The 23,688-nt window shown below is 36.7% G+C and overlaps 1 protein-coding gene across 2 annotated transcripts in view; it reads left to right on the top strand.

Annotated features, from left to right (window-relative positions):
- The window catches only part of BMP2K (BMP2 inducible kinase), a 125,390-nt gene that overhangs the window by 79,615 nt on the left and 22,087 nt on the right, over positions 1-23,688 (top strand). For both annotated transcript variants that reach the window (XM_029234645.1, XM_029234646.1), the window contains exons 8-14: positions 4,447-4,550; positions 6,043-6,122; positions 10,442-10,602; positions 15,859-16,043; positions 17,464-17,562; positions 18,462-18,646; positions 21,097-21,254. In XM_029234645.1, coding sequence (XP_029090478.1) covers positions 4,447-4,550; positions 6,043-6,122; positions 10,442-10,602; positions 15,859-16,043; positions 17,464-17,562; positions 18,462-18,646; positions 21,097-21,254 — 972 coding nt within the window. The remainder of the gene's footprint in view (positions 1-4,446; positions 4,551-6,042; positions 6,123-10,441; positions 10,603-15,858; positions 16,044-17,463; positions 17,563-18,461; positions 18,647-21,096; positions 21,255-23,688) is intronic.

The following is a 23,688-nucleotide window of genomic DNA, read 5'->3' as shown; positions in this document are numbered from 1 at the left end:
GTGTGTGTGTGTGTGTGTGTGTGTGTGTGTGTGTGTGTGTGTGTGTGTGTATGCCTCTCATTTTCTTTATTCATTCATCCATTGATGGATACTTAGGTTGCTTCCATATCTTGGCTTTTGTAAATAATGCTGCAGTGAACACGGGGGAGCAGATATCTTTTTGAGTTAGTGTTTTTGTTTCCTTCAGATACATACTCAGAAGGAGAATTGATGGATTATATGGTACTCTATTTTCAACTTTTTGAAAGACCTCCGTACTGTTTACCACAGTAGCTGTACCAATTTACATTCCCACCAGCATTGCACAAGGGTTCCCTTTTTTCCACATTCTACCAACACTTGTTATTTCTTGTTGTTTTGATAATAAATAAATTTATTTTAATACCTGTTTTCTGTGGGAAACCAGGAACTTGCTTATTTAGATACACTTAAAATTTATTATGGAAGTTAAAAAATACATACAAATATAGGCAGAACAATGCAGTGGTTTATCATGTACCTGCCACCCAGCTTCAGTGATTATCAACTCATGGCCAGTCTTGCTTCATTTATGCTCTTCACCCACTGTCTTCCTATATATTTTTTTGTTGAAAAAAATCTCAGACATTTTAATGTACCTTTGAAAAGAAATCAGAGATTAAGATAGGGTTTCCTTGAAGGTTTTCAGTCATTGGCTCTGGGTTACCATTTGGGGAGATGTAAAGAGAGGGCTGTGATCAATAACTTCTAGGAACAGCTACCAGGGCTATCCCAAATATACTATCCTGGCATATTTATAGTGCCATTAGTCTTTACATTATGATTGAACACATTTATTTAATGAGCTGCTAAATTTGGTTTCATTTCAACAGTCCATAGAATGAGGTTTGTAGAACATCTTTGCCTAACATGTAAGTTTCTATAATACTTTCCATAGGTCAACAGACAAAAATAACAAGTTAATGCTTGAAGTATTTATGATTGCAAAATTAGAGTGGGTATTTCTCTTTTCAGGTAAATTACTATAAGTGTAATAGCTGGAAGTCTGTGGGAGAGAAAAAGTGTCTTTGTGGAAGGAAAAAATGTTAAATTTTAAGCAGGAACATTCTTTTGAGACCTCTGTCCAAAGTATTTTCCTATTAAATTTGTTGAGCTGTTAGATTAGAGATGCTGGTTTAACTTTTACTTAGGACCCGGTATGGATCCATCATTTTATGTAACTTGAACGGAAACTACTTCATTTAATTTTTGGTGTGTGTCCTCGATGTAACCGTAGGTTAACTTGGCCACTGCTGTGCTGCAGCAGCCACTGCTCCTTTAGCTGCTCTTTTTGCTGGAATATGCATGGATGGTGTACTTTCCTTTGCAAAATTAGAATAAGCATAATTAATTCAGCTGCCTTGGGCAAGTGATTTTTATCAGATAGTCTGATACATCAGTTGGAAATACTGTGGTGGTTTAGTCATATACTACCTTCAATGCTGAGACTGTTTTGTGTTCTTAGGCTGAGTTAGTGATATTTGTGTCAATAGAAAGAGTCACACAAGTAAGAGGAGCAGAGAAATATCCTTACATTTCTATTATGGCTTACTTTTTAAAGGTCGATTTTATATTTACAGTAGAATCAAGGTTAATGGGAATGGTCTTGTGCTGACTCACATGATCATATTAAGTTGGGTAAACAAGGGTGTATTCTAGCTTCTCTGTCTTTTTTAAAAAACTTAATTACTAGGGGGCTTCCCTGATAGCGCAGTGGTTGAGAGTCTGCCTGCCGATACAGGGGACACGGGTTTGTGCCCCGGTCTGGGAAGATCCCACATGCCGCGGAGCGGCTGGGCCCGTGAGCCATGGCCGCTGAGCCTGCGCATCCGGAGCCTGTGCTCCGCAACGGGAGAGGCCACAACAGTGAGAGGCCCGCACCGCAAAAAACAAACAAACAAACAAAAAAAACTTAATTACTTGATTCACTTTTGGATGAATTAGACACATGTATTCCTTAATCCACTCCTTCTCCTCAGGAACAAATTTCTATAGATGATATGGTTTTATTGTCATGAAGTAGGAGTTAATAAAACACTAGACTTGAGGTTTAATTATTGTGGGAGAAAATGGCTTTGGATCAACTACTTAAAAATTGAAATTGTCATTTTTGGTAGATATGCTCCAGTGTTTAGCTGGATTAGAACTGATACCTCTACACTCCAGATTACATCATTCAGTAATCTAGGAGTACATTTTGCAATCCATTCTTTTGGAGCGTTTGAAAAATTACATTATTAAGTGCTTTAACAGTGCCTTATTGAGATTTTTTCTTTTTTTTTAAACGGCTGATAAGCTTCAATATAAAAATATTCAGAGATAAAAATGTAACCATGGTCTACTGTGGGTTTCAGCCTCTTTATACTTTGAATTTAGAACCAAATTAGAGATGGGGCACAGGATCTCATTAGATAAAATGACAAAGCAGATTGCAGAAGGGACTCCGAAGCCAAATGGGCCTATTAATGCATATACAACCCCCAAATATACTCTCACAGAGTCATAGACAATGTTGGAAAACCATGGACTGCTTCCACAGAAGTAGGACACTTGGCAAAACATGGTTCTGTAGAGAACATACATGTCCTGAGAATAAACTGTTGAAAGAAAGAGCAACAGAGATGCACACGTGTGGGTGCTTATTTCTTCTTTTCTAGTCTAAATTAGACAAATCGCTGTCTTTCCCTTGGCGAGGACTGTATTATACTAATAGAGGTCACTAGCACAGTGGTTTTCAAACTGCTTGACAGTGATCCATGGTAAAAAATACATTTTACATATACATACACATAAAACAAGTTTCTTGAAACATTGCTTATACTTACAGTAATGCACTCTAATATTTTCTATTCTACTTTACTAAAATAAATGCTAGTCATGACCTTTTAGGCTGATGTTATGTCACATAAATGGTATCAGTACAGTTCGACAAACGGAAGTGCCTCCAGAAGATGTATTCCCACATGGAAACATGAGCCAGGGGAGTTAGAGGTCCTTTTGTTTGCTTATAAGATGTTATCAGTTCTACCCACATTGGTAAAAGTCTGTTTAAATTTATCCCCATATCATGTACTGTTGTTACTTTTAAAACATGTAATATCTGTTGGTATCAAGATAAAATATAACTTTGGAGGATGAAATAAACCTTGTAGATTTTTCAGATCTTTTCTGGATTTGAATGAAGTTGAATATGCATTAATAAATGTTAGAATTAAATGTTCTGAGTTATTTCTAACAATGGTGATACAATAGTAAAATATCAATTTTGTAAGTGGTATCCGTTAGCCTTTTTAAGTATATAAAATCAAGTGATATGCAGAATATAATAAAACCGAGTTCAGAATCTCCCAAATAAACTTTTGTATGTGCTTAGTGTCACTTGCCAAACAACCATGTTTTTAGCAAATAAATTTATCATGCTGTTGGAGATGTATTACACATTGTTTGTTCAAATATTACTTAAGTTTGAAAGGTAGATTTAATTCATTTTGATTTATAATTTTAATTTAGCTGTTTATATACCTTGATATCTCTGTACATAATTTTGTTAGTAAATTTTAGAATATTATCTAATTAACGCTGTAAATTTTACATTGCAGATAGGTTTAAAAATTATTTGAATAAGATAAGAACTTAGAGTTAATCAATGAAGCAGCGTTAGAGTATGAAGACTGTTTTAACAAAATATGGATTTTTTACATATGTAATTGAGCATAAATGTCAGCCTTCTTGTGAAATTGTAAACTAACAAGTAGTTCAAGAAATTGACAAGTGGTAGTGGTCATTTTGGTTAGGAAAAAGGTCAGGCCTTCCAAGCAATGCTGTAGGGTTGGTGTGAAATCTGTTCATAATAGAACCATGAAATTATGCTTGTACTTCTGAACATGATGTGGATAGCATGTTGAAATACAGAACTGTGATGAATATTGCTATCATCAGCGTGGGAAGAAAGCATGTTTTAGGAAAATTATAGTGCCAACCCTCTACTACTTTGTTAAACAGACTATAATGCATACAAATTTAGTCTTCTCTTAAATGATTTAGGAGCACTTAAAAATTAGTAGAGGTATTTTAGATAATAGTGAAAATAAGGACCCCTACTACAGCCCTGGAACTTTTTTGGGTAATTCCCCAGTGTTTACTAAACTCACTTTTTCTTTTGCGTTAGGGTCCCAGAAAAATACTCATATTTGTCGTTCATACTTTCAGTACAGAACTGTTCTGGGACTGGTTTGTCTTTAGTTTGGGATATTGTATAAAATAGCAATTCTAATGTTTTCTGTGTATGTTAACAAAGTTTGCTGGAATCATCACTGCTCTTAGAATGGAAATATATATATATATATATATTTATTTTATCCTTTTAATGTACCCCTAATTGCTTCCGTGTTCAATGAAACGTCTTAACATTTTGATCTATTCTTGCAGGGTTCATGCTTGAACCAGACCCAGAACGTAGACCCGATATATTTCAAGTGTCATATTTTGCATTTAAATTTGCCAAAAAGGATTGTCCAGTCTCCAACATCAATGTAAGTAGTTTTGCAAGTAGGATATGAATTTAAAATCCATTTTATCTGTGCGGATATATATACTTTCAGAGTTACTTGTTTCAAGACAAGCGGTCTCATGGTATGTTTGTGATTAGTATTTTTGATACAAAGCTACAGTTGCCAAACTATGTACTGTGGTGCTCTGGGGAGCTACAGTGGATTGAGGGCACTGCAGGATATTTTGCATATTTGAGGGAAACACAGTGACCTCTGTCTGATACAGCACAAACTACTATTATTAAGTTGTTTGGGCCTAACTGTTGAAAAAACAGGACTGTTAGATTTTTGGGGAGCAGGGTGGGGCCGGGTGTCATGAAAAATTACTGAGACACTAAGCACTCTAAAGTTTGGTTACCTTTGGCATAAAGAGCATAGGCATTGTAAATGCAGAGAACTGGGTTCAATTCTGTCTTTATCAGTGACTGATTTTGTATATTTTGGGGAGTTACTTAACAGTTTGTTACTTTTTCTGTAAAACAGGGATAGTAATTATGAGGATTAGAAATAATAAATGTAAAACCCAGTGTCTAGTGCAGGGAAGCTGAGTTGGTAATAGCTATTACCATGCAAAGGCTTTGAATTGTATCTGGTGTCTGCATACTTAACTACATCAGATTAACGGTATATGGCGAGTCTGCTAATTTTAATAGAAGCCTAGAATCATCAGTGATTTTTAAGCTGTTCTCAACATTGTGAAGATCATTCTGGCCTGACTTGTTTTATAGGTTTCCTTTGTGTATAACTTAATCCACCCCACTGAGAGAAAAGAAGGAATTTGGTACCTTTTTGTTTTTTGAAGTTCTTACTATGTCAATATAATATATTCTTGGTTGAAGCTGAAAGTCATTACTAACATTCTCGTAATGAAAGTAGCTTTATTTGACATTTGCCTGAATTTTTAGCTTTTCACTCAGCAAACATTTATTGAGTACTTACTATAAGCCAAACATTATAGAGGATAAACAAATGAGTGAAGCCTCTCCTCTTGTTTTCTAGACTTGACAAGCAGTGTCATGAAAATTACCTGCAGTATGTAAAACAACACGGTATTCATGTGCTTGGTGTTTTGCTTCTTCTTCCAAAGAGTGTGAAATAGTCATTGATTTACAAGTGTAATATAATCCTTTATACCCAAGATTTACCCATTTGTAAAGTGGATATAATGATGTTTTTCTGTTTATTTTCCAAGGGTTTCTGTGGAACACAAATATGAAAGTGACATTTGTATAACATGCACTGATATTTGCAAATATATGTGAACAATTTTGTGGAACACAAATATGAAAATGACATTTGTATAACATGCACCGATATTTGCAAATATATGTGAACAATTTATAGATATCTGAGGTGAAGAGATTGTCTCACAGACAATACTTTTAAAATTTAAGAATGTATCTGTAGTGTTTAAGTAAAGCTTTCTGCAATTGAAATAAAAACTAAAATGAAAAGTTTTATTTTTTCTTCCAAGAATTCTCCTATTCCTTCAGCTCTTCCTGAACCGATGACTGCTAGTGAAGCAGCTTCTAGGAAAAGCCAAATAAAAGCCAGGTAGGCAAAACTATGCTGAAATTTGAAACGGCATTTAAGAAAAAAGAGGACAGTTCTTGTTTTTAATCCTAGCAAGTGTCATTCATTAAATATCATCTTCACCCACAAAAAGTGTCGTATTCCTTATTGCATGTGGTATGTCGTATTCCTTATTGCAAGTACGGAATAAGCTTTCTTATATAACAGGGTTTGACAGCAGTTGCACTTGAACTGCTCCCTCTCAGCAATCACGAAGTGATTGTGTAACTGCTGATGTTACACTGGGTCCTTTTACAGGGGGGAGTTGTCATTTCATCACATGGCAACTAATTTATGAGATTTTATGTTTTACTTAATAGCTAGTATGACTTTTTTTAATTTACTGAAAGAAAAAATAGCTATGTATAATTTATAATGAGTGGTTATAATGGTAATACTTTTAAGACTGATAAAGAAATATAATGTTTTAAATAATTTTTTTTTTTTTTTTTTGCGGTACACGGTCCTCTCACTGCTGTGGCCTCTCCCGTTGCGGAGCACAGGCTCCGGACGCGCAGGCCCAGCGGCCATGGCTCACGGGCCCAGCCGCTCCGCGGCATGTGGGATCTTCCCAGACCGGGGCACAAACCCGCGTCCCCTGCATCGGCAGGCGGACTCTCAACCACTGCGCCACCAGGGAAGCCCTTAAATAATTTTTATAGTTCTTTACTACATTAATGTTTGATATGAATTACATAGGTTAAGACCTAAATCTGACTAATGATTGAATTAATGACTGATTTTAAAAATTTTTCTCGTGCTTTCTTTTTTGAGTTTAAAAGTTAATAAGCAGGACTGTATTTTAGATTATCAGACAGGCGTAATATTACATTTGGGGAGATTTCTTGGTCACAGTTTTTTGTATTGTATTTTACTTATGCAAAGTATTTTATTTGACATAAAATACATAAAAAATATTTGTCACGCACTTGTTGCATGCAAGATACAGATACTGAGACCACAAAGAAAAAGCAGCAGTGTTTATTTCCAAGGAGCTCTGATCCAAATGAAGATAGACGGGTGAACAGTCACACCTTGATAGATATCAGGCAGCTCTGAGGGTGGAGGAAGGGAAAGAAGACAGGAGCACAGGAAGAATCCGGTGGGAGTTGCTGGACTCTTTTCTTGAAGGATGAATAGTCTAGTCACTTGGAATGATGGGCAGTGAAACCATAGCAGGCAAACATTGCCGGTGAGGACAGCCTTTGTGAAACTACAAGGCTGGGGCATAATAAGGGCACATGTACAGGAGTGGTGGGAAATGAAGATGAGGAGGGTAGGTAAATATCAGTCACGAGCAACTTTGTTTATATGTCATGCTGAGAAATTTGGATTTTGGCCTTTAGGCCGGTGAGCTTTCAACTTTGCAGTCAGTTCTACTATTTGGAACTTGGTTGTCAGGTGTGTTATAAATAATCTGTTATTTGTAAATTATTGAAATATCACTTGAGAATGACTTAGTTTTTTAAAAAAAATATGGCATCACTCTAAAAACATTATCTTCATTCACTTAAATTTAAAATACTCTTTTGAGTAAGAGACGAAGGAGTAATGTGACGTCTAACTTGCAGGAATCCAGCATGACTGACTGTCTTACCCATGACATAGCTGTAGTTAGCAACTGCTGTTATAGTTGAGTGGTCATTATGAATTATTGTAGGACTTGTCAGTTGAATTTTATTGTTACTTATATTTTAAAATAATTATTTTGTTAATGATTAAATCTTTAAGAAAGTAGATACAAGTTTTTTAAAAAGCATGCGTCAACTGAACAGTAATGCTTTGAATATCTTTTCACCATGACACAAGTTACAATTATAAATACAATTATAAGGAAATGAAATAGTTAATGAAATAGCTAACTGAAATTCACAGTGCTATTCATAGTATGTTAAATCTATACATTATGTATATTAAAAAATAGGGTTCATTGGTGCTTATTGGTCAATAATATAAGTTTACTTTTTATTGATAGTATCAGTAAAGAAGTTGAAAAATTCTAAATGTTAAATTCTAAATCAAAATTCTAAATGTTAAAAAGTTGTAAATCTTTTTTTTTTTTTCCATGTAAAAGGCATATTTCCAGAGAGGGGAGGAGGGGGAATCTTTAAATAGCCAGTATCATTATTTACATGTTTTAAAGCTTTTATGGATATTATCTGCCTGCCCTGCCTTCAGTCAGTGGCACTTTTTGTTTCACTTCTTAAAACCCCCCATCCACCTCCCCAAAATTTGCATCTGCTCTTGGGACTGTTACACATGTGAAACTTATGTGATTTATATCTTAAAGATGGAAGGGTTGAGAATCACTGCCCTGGCAGATGGAAACACTGAGGGATTTTAAGAGAAGAGAGTGTATTTTAGGAAGATTGTTCAGGCTAGTCAGCAGAAAAGAAAAGAAAGGAAGCAAAAAACCAGCTCTTTGTCTGCTACAATAGTGCAAAGGAAGCTGCAGTAGCAGTGTTGATGTCAGTAATTACTCGTTCTTTCATTTTAGTTAAGTTTGTATTTTCACTTTGCTGAATCTGTCCAGGCATTCTCCTCCCATTTCTTCATAGACCGCTTACTTTCTTTTACTGTCTGATGAAATCATATTTATGTTTAACCTCCAGTTCTCACCTGCGCCTTCTCTAGCCAAGTCAGGTTAAAGGTAAAATTACTCCTCCATGAAACTCTTGACAGTATTAGCTTAGCGCTGGTTACTTTTTCTGTCTTATATTTTATTACATTTTCATGAACATGTGCCATATCTTCCTAGGTAGGCTGTAAATTCTTTGAAGACTGAGCCCTATTAGCTGGATATCAGTAATTGTATAATAGATATTGGTACATTAGTGAAATAAGTTAGGAAACACTAGACTAAACAAAGTCTGCAGAACTTTTAATATGCTTTTTAGAGGTTTGCCCTGCTCGTGTGTTGTGAATCCTTTATGGAGCTATTTAGAACAGGAACAAGGCAGGGTGAGGTCTGGCCTATATACTACCCACTTAATGAAGAATGGGTAGGCAAATAGAAAGATTGTATACAATATTTACCCCAAATTACTTGAGTTTAGGGAGTACAGCATTGGTTTTAGTGCCATATCCATAATTTGAACTCAATAAATAATTAGATTAAATGAGATATAATTGGTTACATGTATACATGATCTTTTTATAGCCTTTTAGTTCTATTTTCATATGACTTGTACCATCCCCATCCCGTGTAAAACATCAATGTTATTTTTAGAAAACAGCACACATACAATGCATTTCTATGATCTTCCAAAATCTTTTGATTCAATTTCACATCCTTTCTTTCTGAGAAAGATAGTTGTTGAGAGGGCTCCCTCTTGTGGTATCTCCAGATAGAGGAAAGAACTGTAGAGTTCTGTGCAGTTATGATAGACAGGACTTCCTCTAAATGCCGCAGATGTGTACTTGATAAATCATATGTATGCAAAACTTTTAAGCGTCAGATCATTTTGAAAATGTGCTAAGGGAACTTGATAAAGAGATTTTATTGCAATCCTTTTGAAAAGTGAGCATAGACCCTATTAAGAAGTATTCGAGTTTTTTGTTCTGAATTTATAGAAAGCAGAGTTGATAAATATGTAAGTTAAAGATTTTTCCTGGTTATTTTTGAAAGAGAAAAGCAAATGTCTGTGTCTCCTTGAATTATATTTAGTGCCTCTTGCTTTCAAAACTGCTTTCCACTTGACCACTCACATTTGTGGCCTAAATTAAGTCCTAGTGGGAAAACCTTTATATAATTTCCATTCAGTGTTTTAAGTAAAGCAAAGTTAAAGATTCAAGATGCTGAATGTGAGCTGATAGCTCCACCAGTTAAAAGTTTTGGCTTCTTTTGTTTTACATGCCTTAGGCCCTATTCTTTTTTTTTTTTCTTAAGCCAAGAGTCCAAGCTAAAGGAGACTGTTGTTTGTTGTTTCTTATTTTTGTTTCTCTGACTGGTTTAGAGAGTTGGCTCTGTTTTGTCCAAAACCTTATTGAGAAGACTTCTGTTTGCTTCCTTTATTTTATCTCCTTAAGAGCAATTCTATACTCTTTTTCTGCCAGCTCCGGTGGCAGACTATAAGTGGTAGCAATCTGGCTTGAGGAAATTGGTTAGGTTTATTTTATTTACTTTCTTATCTTCATTAAACATTTAGTACTTGAAAGTGAGACTTAGGAAGAAGCCAAGAGGACTAACATGATCATCAATAATAATAAATATGCATCTGTTGAAATAGATCCTTTATAGAACAAATAGTAAGTTAGAAATGATTCCAGTATTTGGAATGACATGTGTTCTTCTGTTGTAGAATAACAGATACCATTGGACCAACAGAAACCTCAATTGCACCAAGACAGAGACCAAAGGCGAATTCTACTACTGCCACTCCTAGTGTGCTGACCATTCAAAGTTCAGCAATACCTGTTAAAGTCCCAGCTCCTGGTGAATTCAGTAACCACAGACCAAAAGGTGATACAGCTCTGCCAACCTCGTCCCCTTTTTAGTTAATTTACATAAACCTTTTATGGCTCGATTTCCTAGAAATGTAAATTATTGGCAGACTTACTGTTGTGAAGCAGATATGTCACATAGTGCTTTAAGAAACATAAAGCTACTAATGTCTAATAAACCCACCTAATTGTTTTCCTAACGTTGTCAGCAAAAGTAAGGTACGGGCAGTGTAAAAGTGTGGTATGAAAAGCTCACAACCTGCTTATCTCTAGAGTCATCGACTAGTAGGGTTCGAGGATGATACTAAAGTTCAAGAGTATAGAAAATTCTATATTGTATTGGAAAGGAGGAATTTGAAACTCTAGGCTTACAAAGCTTTAATGTTAAAGTGTTTTCAACTAGTATCTTTTAAATTAGGATACTCTAATGGTTAAAAGCCTACATGCTGAGTCTTAAGAACCTGGATTTGAGTCCTATTTCTCCTATTTTTTAGTAATATGTGTTATGAAAATACTAGTACCTATCTTATGGGACTGTTGTGAAGATTAAATGACTGCATACTATAATGCCTGCCACATAATATGTCCTTAAGAAATGTTCACTATTAACTGCTGTTACTACTATTAGGTAAAGTATATGCTCAGGGAAGACATTTATGTTATCTGATATAACATAAGCCTGTGGTGATCAGGCATACCCGATGGAGGAATAGGGAAAGGGAAAAGGGAACAAAAGGGGAATTTGAAGTCTTTTATGTCCAATTCCCATTTTACCATTTCTTAGCCTCACTGTTCTCTTCTGTGAAACGGGAAAACAGCCATTTTGCCTATTATAAAGAGTAAATAACAAGGTGTATGGTATCTAGGAAAATTCTGTTTCATGGTAAGCATTCAGTGTTTGGGTTGGAGATGCTATTCTGTTTTTTTTTTTTTTTTTTTCTTTTTTTGCGGTACACGAGCCTCTCACTGTCGTGGCCTCTCCCGTTGCGGAGCACAGGCTCCGGACGCGCAGGCTCAGCGGCCATGGCTCACGGGCCCAGCCGCTCTGCGGCATGTGGGATCTTCCCGGACCGGGGCTTGAACCCGTGTCCCCTGCATCGGCAGGCGGACTCTCAACCACTGCGCCACCAGGGAAGCCCTGTACATCTCTTAACATTGCTTTTCTCATTAAATCTTATATAAAAAGTATGGAATCTAAAAAAAAAAAAGTCATGAAGAACCTAGGGGTAAGACAGGAATAAAGACACAGACCTACTAGAGAATGGACTTGAGGATATGGGGAGGGGGAAGGGTAAGCTGTGACAAAGTGAGAGAGTGGCATGGACATATATACACTACCAAACGTAAAATAGATAGCTAGTGGGAAGCAGCCGCATAGCACAGGGAGATCAGCTCGGTGCTTTGTGACCACCTAGAGGGGTGGGATAGGGAGGGTGGGAGGGAGGGAGATGCAAGAGGGAGGAGATATGGGGATATATGTATATGTAGAGCTGATTCACTTTGTTATAAAGCAGAAACTAACATACCATTGTAAAGCAATTATACTCCAATAAAGATGTTAAAAAAAAAGTAACACATGAATAAATTTTTAAAATATATTCATACAATACAATAGCATTCAGAACAATGTAGAAGTCCCCATTCTTTTTCTTTCCAGAGTAAACTAGCAGCAGTTTGGTATACATCCTCCTAGTCCTTTTTTATGTTCTTGCATGCATATACACAGATATAAATAATCCACGTTGGGTTAAACACAAATGGATTCATACTATACATAGTTCTCTACAACTTGATTTTTTTTAAAACGTAATATACTTTGCAGAGCTTTGCATATTAGTGCATATAGATCTACCACGTAGTTTTTAATAGGTATGTGGTATTCCATCATATGAATGTACGATAGTTTATAAAACCTTTTTGGTTATTTCCAGCATTTGCTATTATTAATAGCGTTGTGGTAAACATCTATATAACGAACACTTGATTTCCATGTCAGCATTCTTCTGAGGAAGCTATTAAAGTACACTCATTTAAAATTATTCAGATACTGCCAAATTACCATCCAAAGAAAACTTCAGAAATTTACACTACAGCACCAATGAGGTGTGTGTCCTTTCATCCTTGTCTTTACCAACACTTGATAGTACTGGTTTTTTAAAAATGTTTCCCTATTGACAGGTGAAACATTTTTGATTTTATTTTAATATTCCTGATTAACGGTACTGTTTCTTGTTTACTGACCATTTGTTTTCTTCTGTGAATTGTCTTTTGCAATTTTCCATGAGATTGTCTGTCTTTTATTTACTTTTTATTGCTCTGAAGATTTTATGTATTCTGAATATTCTTTGCCAAATATATTGTAAATATTTTCTTCCAGTTTATCATTTGTCTTTAACTCATGAATTTACTGAACTTCTCTGAGCCTTCATTTCATCATTTGCAAAATGGGGAATAATAGTATGAGGATTTAATGATGTACTCGGAAGCATGGTTTTCATGTAGGATTGTAGTGATGTTTTTTGGGAGTTCTCCGGTGCTCTGTGGGCTTGGCTTGAGAAACAAGGAGCTCTATTCAGCTTGATAACACTAAAGAGAAGTCACAGTTTGTGAGGTGAGAGGTGAGTTCCATGAGTTATTGCATGATGCTCATTGGCTTGTGATTGGGCTTCACCTGCAGCTGAAAGTGTTCTCCAGTTAGACATCAGGGCCTTAAAAGATGAATGTATAGCTGAGGAGCTGAACTTTTTAATACTCTTCCAACTGGAAATAAATACACTTAAAAGGCTAATCGTGGTTATGTCTGTGTGGCGGAATTATGGTTTTAATTTTCTTCCTGTACTTTTATAAACATTTTCAAGAATAATTAAAGTGAACATGCCATTTTTTTGTAATTGGAAGAATTAGAAATAGTTATAAAATGATTTTTGTAGAGGTGTTGAATTTAAGGCCTGTGGAGTGTTTTTTTCTTTTTTTTTTAACATTTTTATTGGAGTATAATTGCTTTACAATGGTGTGTTAGTTTCTGCTTTATAACAAAGTGAATCAGTTATACATATACATATATCCCCATATCTCCTCCCTCTTGCATCTCCCTCCCTCCCACCCTCCCTATCCCACCCCTCTAGGTGGTCACAAAGCACCGAGCTGATCTCCCTGTGCTATGCGACTGCTTCCCACTAGCCATCTATTTCACATTTGGTAGTGTATATATGTCCATATATACACTACCACTCTCTCACTTTGTCCCAGCTTACCCTTCCCCCTCCCCATATCCTCAAGTCCATTCTCTAGTAGGTCTGCGTCTTTATTCCCATCTTGCCCCTAGGTTCTTCATGACCATTTTTTTTTTTTTTTAGATTCCATATGTATGTGTTAGCATATGGTATTTTTTTTCTCTTTCTGACTTACTTCACTCTGTATGACACCTCACTACAAATAACTCAATTTCCTGTCTTTTTATGGCTGAGTAATATTCCATTGTATATATGTGCCACATCTTCTTTATCCATTCATCTGTTGATGGACACTTAGGTTGCTTCCATGTCCTGGCTATTGTAAATAGAGCTGCAATGAACATTGTGGTACATGACTCTTTTTGAATTATAGTTTTTTCAGGGTATATGCCCAGTAGTGGGATTGCTGGGTCGTATGGTAGTTCTATTTTTAGTTTTTTAAGGAACTTCCATACTGTTCTCCACAGTGGCTATATCAATTTACATTCCCACCAACAGTGTATGAAGGTTCCCTTTTCTCCACACCCTCTCCAGCATTTATTGTTTGTAGGTCTGATGATGACCATTCTGACTGGTGTGAGGTGATATCTCATATTGTAGTTTTGATTTGCATTTCTCTAATGATTAATGATGTTGAGCATTCTTTCATGTGTTTATTGGCAATCTGTATATCTTCTTTGGAGAAATGTCCATTTAGGTCTTCTGCCCGTTTTTGGATTGGGTTGTTGGTTTTTTTGATATTGAACTGCATGATCTGCTTGTAAATTTTGGAGATTAATCCTTTGTCAGTTGCTTCATTTGCAAATATTTTCTCCCATTCTGAGGGTTGTCTTTTTGTCTTGTTTATGGTTTCCTTTGCTGTGCAAAAGCTTTTAAGTTTCATTAGGTCCATTTGTTTATTTTTGTTTTTATTTCCATTTCTCTGGGAGGTGGGTCAAAAGGACCTTGCTGTGATTTATGTCGTAGAGTGTCCTGCCTATGTTTTCCTCTAAGAGTTTGATAGTTTCTGGCCTTACATTTAGGTCTTGAATCCATTTTGAGTTTATTTTTGTGTATGGTGTTAGGGAGTGTTCTAATTTCATTCTTTTACATGTAGCTGTCCAGTTTTCCCAGCACCACTTACTGAAGAGACTGTCTTTTCTGCATTGTATATTCTTAAGGCCTGTGGAGGTTTGAAGACATTAACATTGATGAAAAAGAATCCTTCTCTCTCTCTTCTTGCACTCTCCGTCCTTTTCTCCCCTTAGGGTTAAAGAGTCATATTTGAATTTATGGTAACTTGTTGGAAGAGAATATAGAAATTATAGTATATTGAATTTCCTCTTTTTGAAGTTGTCTGTCTCATCCTTTTTCGGTTATTTCAAAAGTTTATTCATAGGATTTTCCTATGGTAAAATTTATAAAGCTTATAAAAAAATGCCTATTTAGGAGACAGTGTTAGTAGATTCACTACAGCAGCATTTATTGAACATCTGTTATGTAAAAAGTTCTTTGGGGCACTAAAAGAAATAATAAATAAGTCTTCACCCCATCCTTCAGTTAGGAAATAACCATGTAAACAATTAATATGTGCAAGGCAAAAAGAAACTTTATAAACTGAGCGGAAGCACTAAAGGAAGGAAGAAGGAAGAGAGATTTGAGATAAACTTTAAAGGTAAGAAGAGTTGCAGTGGGTGGAAAGTGGCATCTTAGACAGAGAATCATGTCAGCAAAGATGCAGACTCATGATGGTGCATGATACAGTTGAGAAATGTGGAACATTTCAAATTGACATGGTTGGTGTGTTCATGGAGAGATGAAGTGTGAAAGATTAAGTGTTTCTAAGGTGTTGACTTGTTCACAAGTGGTAACTGACAAAATTAACTTTCATGGGTACTTTTATTATAGTAAGTAATCCCTTTAGACTATACGCACATGGAAGTTTCTATAAGATGAGGATATGAATGCCTTGGTTAATGATTGTTGGAATGCGTGTTTTGAAATGCAGCCATTTTATTGATGTCATGAGTATGTTAATGTAAGTTTTCGGAAACCTCTTTTAGGAGCGCTGAGACCTGGAAATGGCCCTGAGATTTCACTGGGTCAGGGGCCCACTCAGCAGCCTCCACAGCAGCATCGAGTACTTCAGCAGTTACAGCAGGGAGACTGGAGGTTGCAGCAGCTTCATCTGCAGCAGCGTCCTCCTCCACAGCAGCAGCAGCTACTTCAGGACGCTTATATGCAGCAGGTGATTCTTTCCTTACTTGAGGTACAGAGGTACTGTTGTGGAATTCATGCCGCTTTTGAATAGCAGTGAATTCCCTTTTGTATCATGGGTACTTTGAACTGTAGATTGGAGTAAACATTTTGCTCAGTTTCCTGATTATTAAAAGAATATGTAGTTTGGACTTCTGTAGTGGTGCAGTGGTTAAAAATCAGCCTGCCAATGCAGGGGACACGGGTTCGAGTCCTGGTCCGGGAAGATCCCACATGCCAGGGAGCAACTAAGCCCGTGTGCCACAACTACTGAGCCCACATGCCACAGCTACTGAAGCCTGCATGCCTAGAGCTTACGCTCCGCAACAAGAGAAGCCACTGCAATGAGAAGCCTGAGCACCACAACGAAGAGTAGCCCCCACTCAACGCAGCTAGAGAAAGCCTGCTCACAGCAGTGAAGACCCAACGCAGCCAAAAAAAAAAAAAAAAAAAAAAAAAAAAATTACAAAAAAGAATATTTTATTTGCATTCTGTGAGATACTCAAGAATACTCCTGTTGTAATAGGTTGTATCGTGGCTTTATGAAGCAAACGAGGTTCACCCAGTCATTTGGCATTGCAAATAGGTACTGCAATTTATGATGAATATTATCTTTTTCGGGTTACATTTTGAGTTCATATATATAGACTAATAATGTTATTGTTGGAAAGGTGATATTAAGACTTTCAGAAGTAATATTGTCTTGGGTTTTTGTTCTTAGTTTTTCTTTTTTTGCCTTTGTTGGGTGTGTGTGTGTGTGTGTGTATGTGTATGTGTGTAGGGTTGGCATTTACAGTTGGAAGGGACGTAGAAAAACACGACCTTAAGTTCTAGTCTGTCCTTTGCCTCATCAGAACCTGCGCATCTTTAGTTAGCACTAAACTATTTTAAATTTAATGGCTGTCATCATCATCCTTCCATCATTTCCTGTACTATTTTTGAGCCAATTATATGCATGCTACTTCTCATGGGTGTACCCCGTCCTCTGGTCTTGACTGATAGACCCAGAGTGGAGGATAGTTAAATAGGGGTGCCATTGGATGGCCAGAAGATATCATTGAAGGGGAGACAGAGGATCTTGGGAATTTACTGTAATGGTTCCTGGACACAAGTCACTTCAGGGGTCTTCATCAGCTGGTAAATGTGTTTAGGTTTAGGTTTCTTCCAGACATCCTTAAACTGTGCTGGAGATGGTTTTAGTTGAATCTGTTATGTTTCATTGATAATTTTGAAACCAATTCCAATAAGCTGATTTAAGTTATAGTCACTTACTGACTATAGGTATCTTACATTAGTGTTTGGACTATTGAGTACCCAAGTCATTGTTATGGTAAGATCAATACCTAAAAAAAAAAGGTTCTCGCACAAAAAAGGCATGAGTAATACTGATGAGTTTGTTTTTCCAATTGTAGTATCAACATGCAGTGCAACAGCAACAGATACTTCAACAACAGTTTTTAATGCATTCAGTATATCAGCCGCAACCTTCTGCATCACAGTATCCTACAATGGTAAGCGTTATGTAATTTCTAGAGATTTCTCTCTGAGTATACATTCCAGTGTTGGAATTCACAGTACGAATTGTATTATTCAGAATTCAATAATTCAGAATCAACTCGTTAGTTTATTAACATGTATTTGATCAAAGCCAGATATGTATTCTCAAGCAGCTTTACATTGGGCTGAACGTGGATCTGGCACATCTTATCTGATAGTATAAGGAGATGATTGGTTACCCAGGATCTCTTGTCATATGTCTCTCTCATTTGGCAAATGTCTGCTGAAGAAAAGAAAGGAAAAGAAACCCAAAGGAAAGTTGCATTTGCTTCAGAGAATAGTTTGACCTGTTTTTACAGCAACTGCTATACCAAGTGACTTTAAACTACCGTATCATTTTTTATTAAACTATTTAAAGGAGAATTTTTGAATCCTGCCAGGTGACGCTAACTTTCCAGTTCCTTTTTTTTTTTTAATTGAGGTATAATTGACATAAGATTATATTCGTTTACCTGAAACTGTCTACCTGAGGTAACGTAATAATTCGATATTTGGATATATTACAAAATGATCACCACAGTAAGTCCAGTTAAACAACTTCTTAAATAGATTTATTTCTGTTTTGGTTTTTTGGCCGCCAGGCATGTGGGATCTTAGTTCCCCCAGGGATCGAACCCGCTCTCCCTGCCCTGGAAGGCAAAGTCTTAACCACTGGACCACCAGGGGAGTCCTTTAGATTTATTTCATCTTGTAGTTTTCTAGTAGCGAGCCGCTCCTTCAGATAAAAATTGTTTTTCAGGTTTCTGATTTTGTTGCCAGTGTGAAAAGGAAGGAGCATAGTAAATAGGTGCAATGCTGACAGTGCTTTAGTGACCTCGAGCATTGTTTTATATAACGGCATTTTTTGTTTCAGATGCAGCAGTATCAGCAGGCTTTCTTGCAGCAGCAAATGCTAGCTCAACATCAGCAGCCTCAACAACAGGCATCACCAGAATATCTCACTTCCCCTCAAGAGTTCTCACCAGCCTTAGTGTCCTACACTTCATCACTTCCAGCTCAGGTTGGAACCATAATGGACTCCTCTTATAGTGCCAATAGGCAAGTATTTTTCCATTGAATACAAAGGAAATTATTGTGGCAGTGGGTGTTATCATGGCGTAGAGTCACTAAGTGGCTCCTGAATTAATTTAGAGCCCATCTTAGAGTTCCCTTTGTTCTCTTACTAGTCCTCTCTCCTGACCCCTTTGCATCTCCATCCTTCTTTCCATTTCCATCAGTTAATTCTGCTAACTGCTATTTGCAAATAAGGCTTAGCAACATCCAGCAGCATTAAAGGCTAAGAAAATTATTAGCTTATATGTTAAGACATTCTTTGTTTGACAAACTTAGTAGTTTAAAACGATGATAAACATTTATTATCTCACATACTTTCTTTGGATCAGGAATTTAGGAGTAGCTTACCTGTATGGTTATGACCAGGGAAGGGTCTCTCATGAGGTTACAGTTAAGATGTTGGTTGGGGCTGCAGTCCACTGAAGGCTTGCCTGGTACTGGTGGATCTGTTTGTAAGGTCACTCACATGGCTTTGGGCAGGAGGCCTCAGCTTTTTGTCACATGGATCTCTCTAAAAGGCTGCTTGAGTATTCTCTTTGGCAAAATCAAAGACTGTTTTGAACAAGGAATTGTTTATTCTGGTTTCTTTCAGAACACGTGGTCCAAAAGAGAGGGCAAGGAGGAACCTTTGATGCCTTTTATGATCTAGTCTCAGGAGTCACACGTTGGCACTTCCACCATATTTCATTTGTTAGAATTGAGTCACTAGATCTAGCCCACATTCAAGGACAGGGGAATTTGGTTCCACCCTTTGAAGGGAGGAGTGTCAAAGAACTTGCAGACATATTTTAACGCGTGTTTGAAGTGTAGGTTAAGGTGACACCCTCCCTTGAGTTACAGTCTACAAAGAAGAATCCATAAATTCATTCCAGGAACAGGAGAAAGATGATCCAGATCGGGAATTCTAAAGTTGTAAAACGATCATTGACAGGCAGGAGGGGCATGACCATTTCTCTTTGAGTTTTAACCTCTCTTATCTGTGTTTCTAGAACTCGGAAAGTCCTTGAAGGTAGTTTTGGAATTAGAGATGGGATTCCTTCATACGGAGGCAGTTGATGCATTCCTAGAGTGGGTTCTAAACTGAATTACATTTATTATTAAGATACCTGCGTTATATTTACTAGAAAGACTATCTACTAGTTGGCCAATTCTAGCTTTCAGTGAGTGTTCAAACGTTCCATTCTTGGCTCAACTATACTGAAGGGGCTTGGGCTAGGGGATTAAATGGGCGACTTTTGCCCTTTCTTCCCTTTCAAGATCTGTGTGGTGGCAATGGAAGTGAGCTCCCAAGGGGAAGGTGAATTTAAGGGGATGAGTCAAGGCTTGCAAAATTGAGATACTTCTTTAGAAGCACATAGAGATTCTCCCTCCATTACCAGTGTTAGAAGATCTGGATCTGAATTGTTAAATGAACTTGACAACTTTGTTATACTGCCTCGTGCCTATGCTGTATTTCCAGGCTGGGTTGAGGGAGAGGTACCCAGGTATTCTTAGGTTAAGAAGGCTTTAAACTCTCATCTTCTATTAAAAGCCAAGAGGCCTATTGGATAAATTTCATAGAACCAGTAGTCCTAGGCTCCAGACTATAGATTTTTGTTGTTGTTGTTTGTTTGTTTTTGCGGTATGCGGGCCTCTCACTGTTGTGGCCTCTCCCGTTGCGGAGCACAGGCTCCGGACGCGCAGGCTCAGCGGCCATGGCTCACGGGCCCAGCCGCTTCGCGGCATGTGGGATCTTCCCGGACCGGGGCACGAACCTGTGTCCCATGCATCGGCAGGCGTACTTTCAACCACTGCGCCACCAGGGAAGCCCCAGACTATAGATATTTTAAACACCACGAATAATTTATTATATAGAAAATAACCCTCCTCTAGTTTTAGGCAATTCATAAAGGAATTCTATCAGCTCACCTTTTGTTGGTAGCTATGTAGAGAATGTCTTTGTCAAAAGGAAAATTATTGTGATGTCTCTCAGCATAACCAGGACATAAAATCACCTTATTCAGTAGTGATTTTAGAGTGATACTGTTTGATATGGGAACTGATTTTCACTTTAAGGTTTATTCACTATGATAAATAATAGTTAATATTTAATGAGTGCTTATTTATTTATGTTCTCTCTGCTTTACATGTATTAAATCATTTAATCTTCTCAGTAACCCTATGAGGTAGATACTGCTACTCTTGTTTCACAGATAAGGAAGTTGAGACCTAGAGAAGTTAAGGAACTTGCCCAAGGGTACACAGCTAGTGACCTTTATGGAGGTGATTCAAATCCCATGTGGTCTCCTTTCCAATCCATGCCCTTACTGCCACCTCCATCATAATAAAATGATCTGCTTTTCCAAGTATTTATAAAGTATGAACTAGGAAACTTTAAAATTTTCAATTATAATGTATTTTTTCCCTCCTTTTTCCTCTCTTAATTTTTACTCTAGGTCAGTTGCTGATAAAGAGGCAGTTGCAAATATTACAAATCAGAAGAACATCAGTAACCCACCTGATATGTCAGGGTGGAATCCTTTTGGAGAGGATAATTTCTCCAAGTTAACAGAAGAGGAACTGTTGGACAGAGAATTTGACCTTCTAAGATCAAGTAAGGGACACTTGAAGGCTTATTTTGCTTCACAGTAAAATAACAGCTCTATAATTATTCAGCAAGGCCAAAGACTGTTTTGGGATGGTAAAGAGAAAATTCTTTTTGTGCATTTGAGGGCAAAATTCAGGCCATCTTCTTTTACATATACTATCAAACTATATTGTGTGCTTTAGAAATCAATTGCTTGATAGTAGCTGTTAAACCCAAGATTGCTGATAATATGCTGATTCCGAGCACTTAAATACTGCATATCTTTGAATGTTAATTCAGAAATCTCCAAAAAATGGAAAATTAATGCTCAAATAAAAAGGGAGAGATTAGTATCTTGCCTTACTAATCATTTTGCAGCTCTGTTTTCTTGCACACTCAGTAGAAGATATTGTGGGTCTGAGATGCCCTTTGAAAGTGCCTGAAAGAAAACATGGCTACTACATTATGTTAATGTTTTGTAATGTCCCTTTGATGAGTGGTGACATAAACGGGCTGCCTTGTTGTCCTGGTATGGCAAAAGTGAAATAAATTCTTTTCCATTTTAAATCAGATATCTCAATGTTTTTACTTACAGTCATTACCTTATCTTAAACTACCTAATATATATGTCAAGTCTCGCTATACATATTTTAGAAGTTATTTTTTGGAAAAGGTATGTATGGAGTATTTTGGGGAGGTTGCAAAACAGTAGCAAAAAGCTCACTCCTGGAGTCTATAGATAATTGTCAGGTTTCTGAGTCTTGGGGGTGTGTGTGTGCACGTGTGTGCCCAGTGTGTTTCCCCATTTTGCATGTGAAAAGAGGGTCTTGATGGTCCCTAGGTATAGTTCCTAGTTTCTATTTTATTTTAGGTAACTGGCCTTATGAGAACATTAATTAGATGAAGTACTTTGTTCCAAATTGGTATATATTTTATATAAAGTTTGTAAATGCCCTGAATTCATGTAAGAATAGTTGTTTGGAATTTAAATTGGTATTTTACATATTGGTTATATGATTATGAAAAATTAAATTGATTAAATGCAGATATAAAAATGAGTTCTGAGCCTTTAATAAAGGTTTGTTGACTTTGGTAAAACCAATCTTACATTTTTTTTTTATTAAAAAAATTTGTTTTAAACTACAACATTTTTGTTTGGCATTCTTCCTACAATTTATGTTGAGTGGTCCCCAAAGCAAGATATTTAAAAAAGGAAGTAAAATATCTCTTTCCTTTAGGGAGATGATAGGGAGATACAGGGGGTAACCAATCTTTGTAATTTACAGAATTATTTTTAAAGCAAAAGGGAAAATTAAGATATTCATTTTAATGTACTCTGACCAGGATAGTAACTAAGGTTTGCTAAATCAGTGTTTTCTACTCTTTGGGTGAACATTCCCTTCCCCACTGTTTTTAAAAAATAAATCAATTTATGGAATGGGTAAAGTATTCACATTTTTTTTGTGCCTTATAAAAATGTTATTCTAAGCTCCCTAGAATTTGTAGTGACACCCAAGTGTTAGTTACTTTGCATAGGCAAGAATGGCATACCAATATTCATGTATACCTAACTTCATAAAAATTGGATTTAGCATGTAAAACTCTTAACCAGCTGTTTGCTTTCAAACGTTAAGGTCTGATTACATGTGTAATTTGTGTATGTGTTTGTATACACATGTGTATGCCAAGAGAGCTCAGACTTCATTGCAGCATTAGATATGGAAAGATACTAAGTTCCAAACGACAGTGCAGGAGGAACTTTATCTGAAGGTCAGACATGGAGCAACTCAGCCATTTGGGAAACTGCCTAGATGGTCCCCGAGCTATTGAAATCACTGTCACAAGGACAGTGTACTGAAATTGGCACATAGCACCAGAAAACGTGAATTCTGATACCTGGCCAAGTCATTTAACTAGGTTTACCTCTGTAAAGTCACTTAACTGCTGTTTCACTTACTCATTTATAAACTGGGTATAATGATGCTTACTTCATAGGGTTGTCAAGAAGATTAAATAATGTCTTTAAAGAGTCTGGGCACTCCATAAATGTCACCTCTCTGCTTTTCTCACCTTCTGTATAAGTCTTTGGGCTCTGACTCCTGAGGTTATTGCTCTATAACCAGCATTTAAAAATTATATCTAAACTGTCAGGTTTCTCAGCTGGCAATTAAAAAAACCAAATAGAAGGGGCTTTGTGGGCAAACACATCAACAGCAGAAGTGATGTATGACAGCATGGAAAGAGATGGAAAAATGTCTGGTTTTCCCTTAATAATTGATAGTTATAGTGATGGGGTTCAAAAAAGCTGAAATGTCTTTAATAAAGTTTATAAAGAACTCAATAAAGTATAGAATATAGTTTAGAAAGATTTCCTCCCAGATTTGACTTTATTGTAATATTGAGTCATCTTAGCACCCGTTTCACTCACAACCAATAAGGTATCTAATATTTGATCTGCTTG

Source organism: Monodon monoceros, unplaced genomic scaffold (genome assembly GCF_005190385.1).
Source record: "Monodon monoceros isolate NGI ecotype Baffin Bay Population unplaced genomic scaffold, NGI_Narwhal_1 Super_Scaffold_20, whole genome shotgun sequence".
NCBI classification, from domain to species: Eukaryota; Metazoa; Chordata; class Mammalia; order Artiodactyla; family Monodontidae; genus Monodon; species Monodon monoceros.
This window is presented reverse-complemented; position numbering and strand designations above follow the sequence as displayed.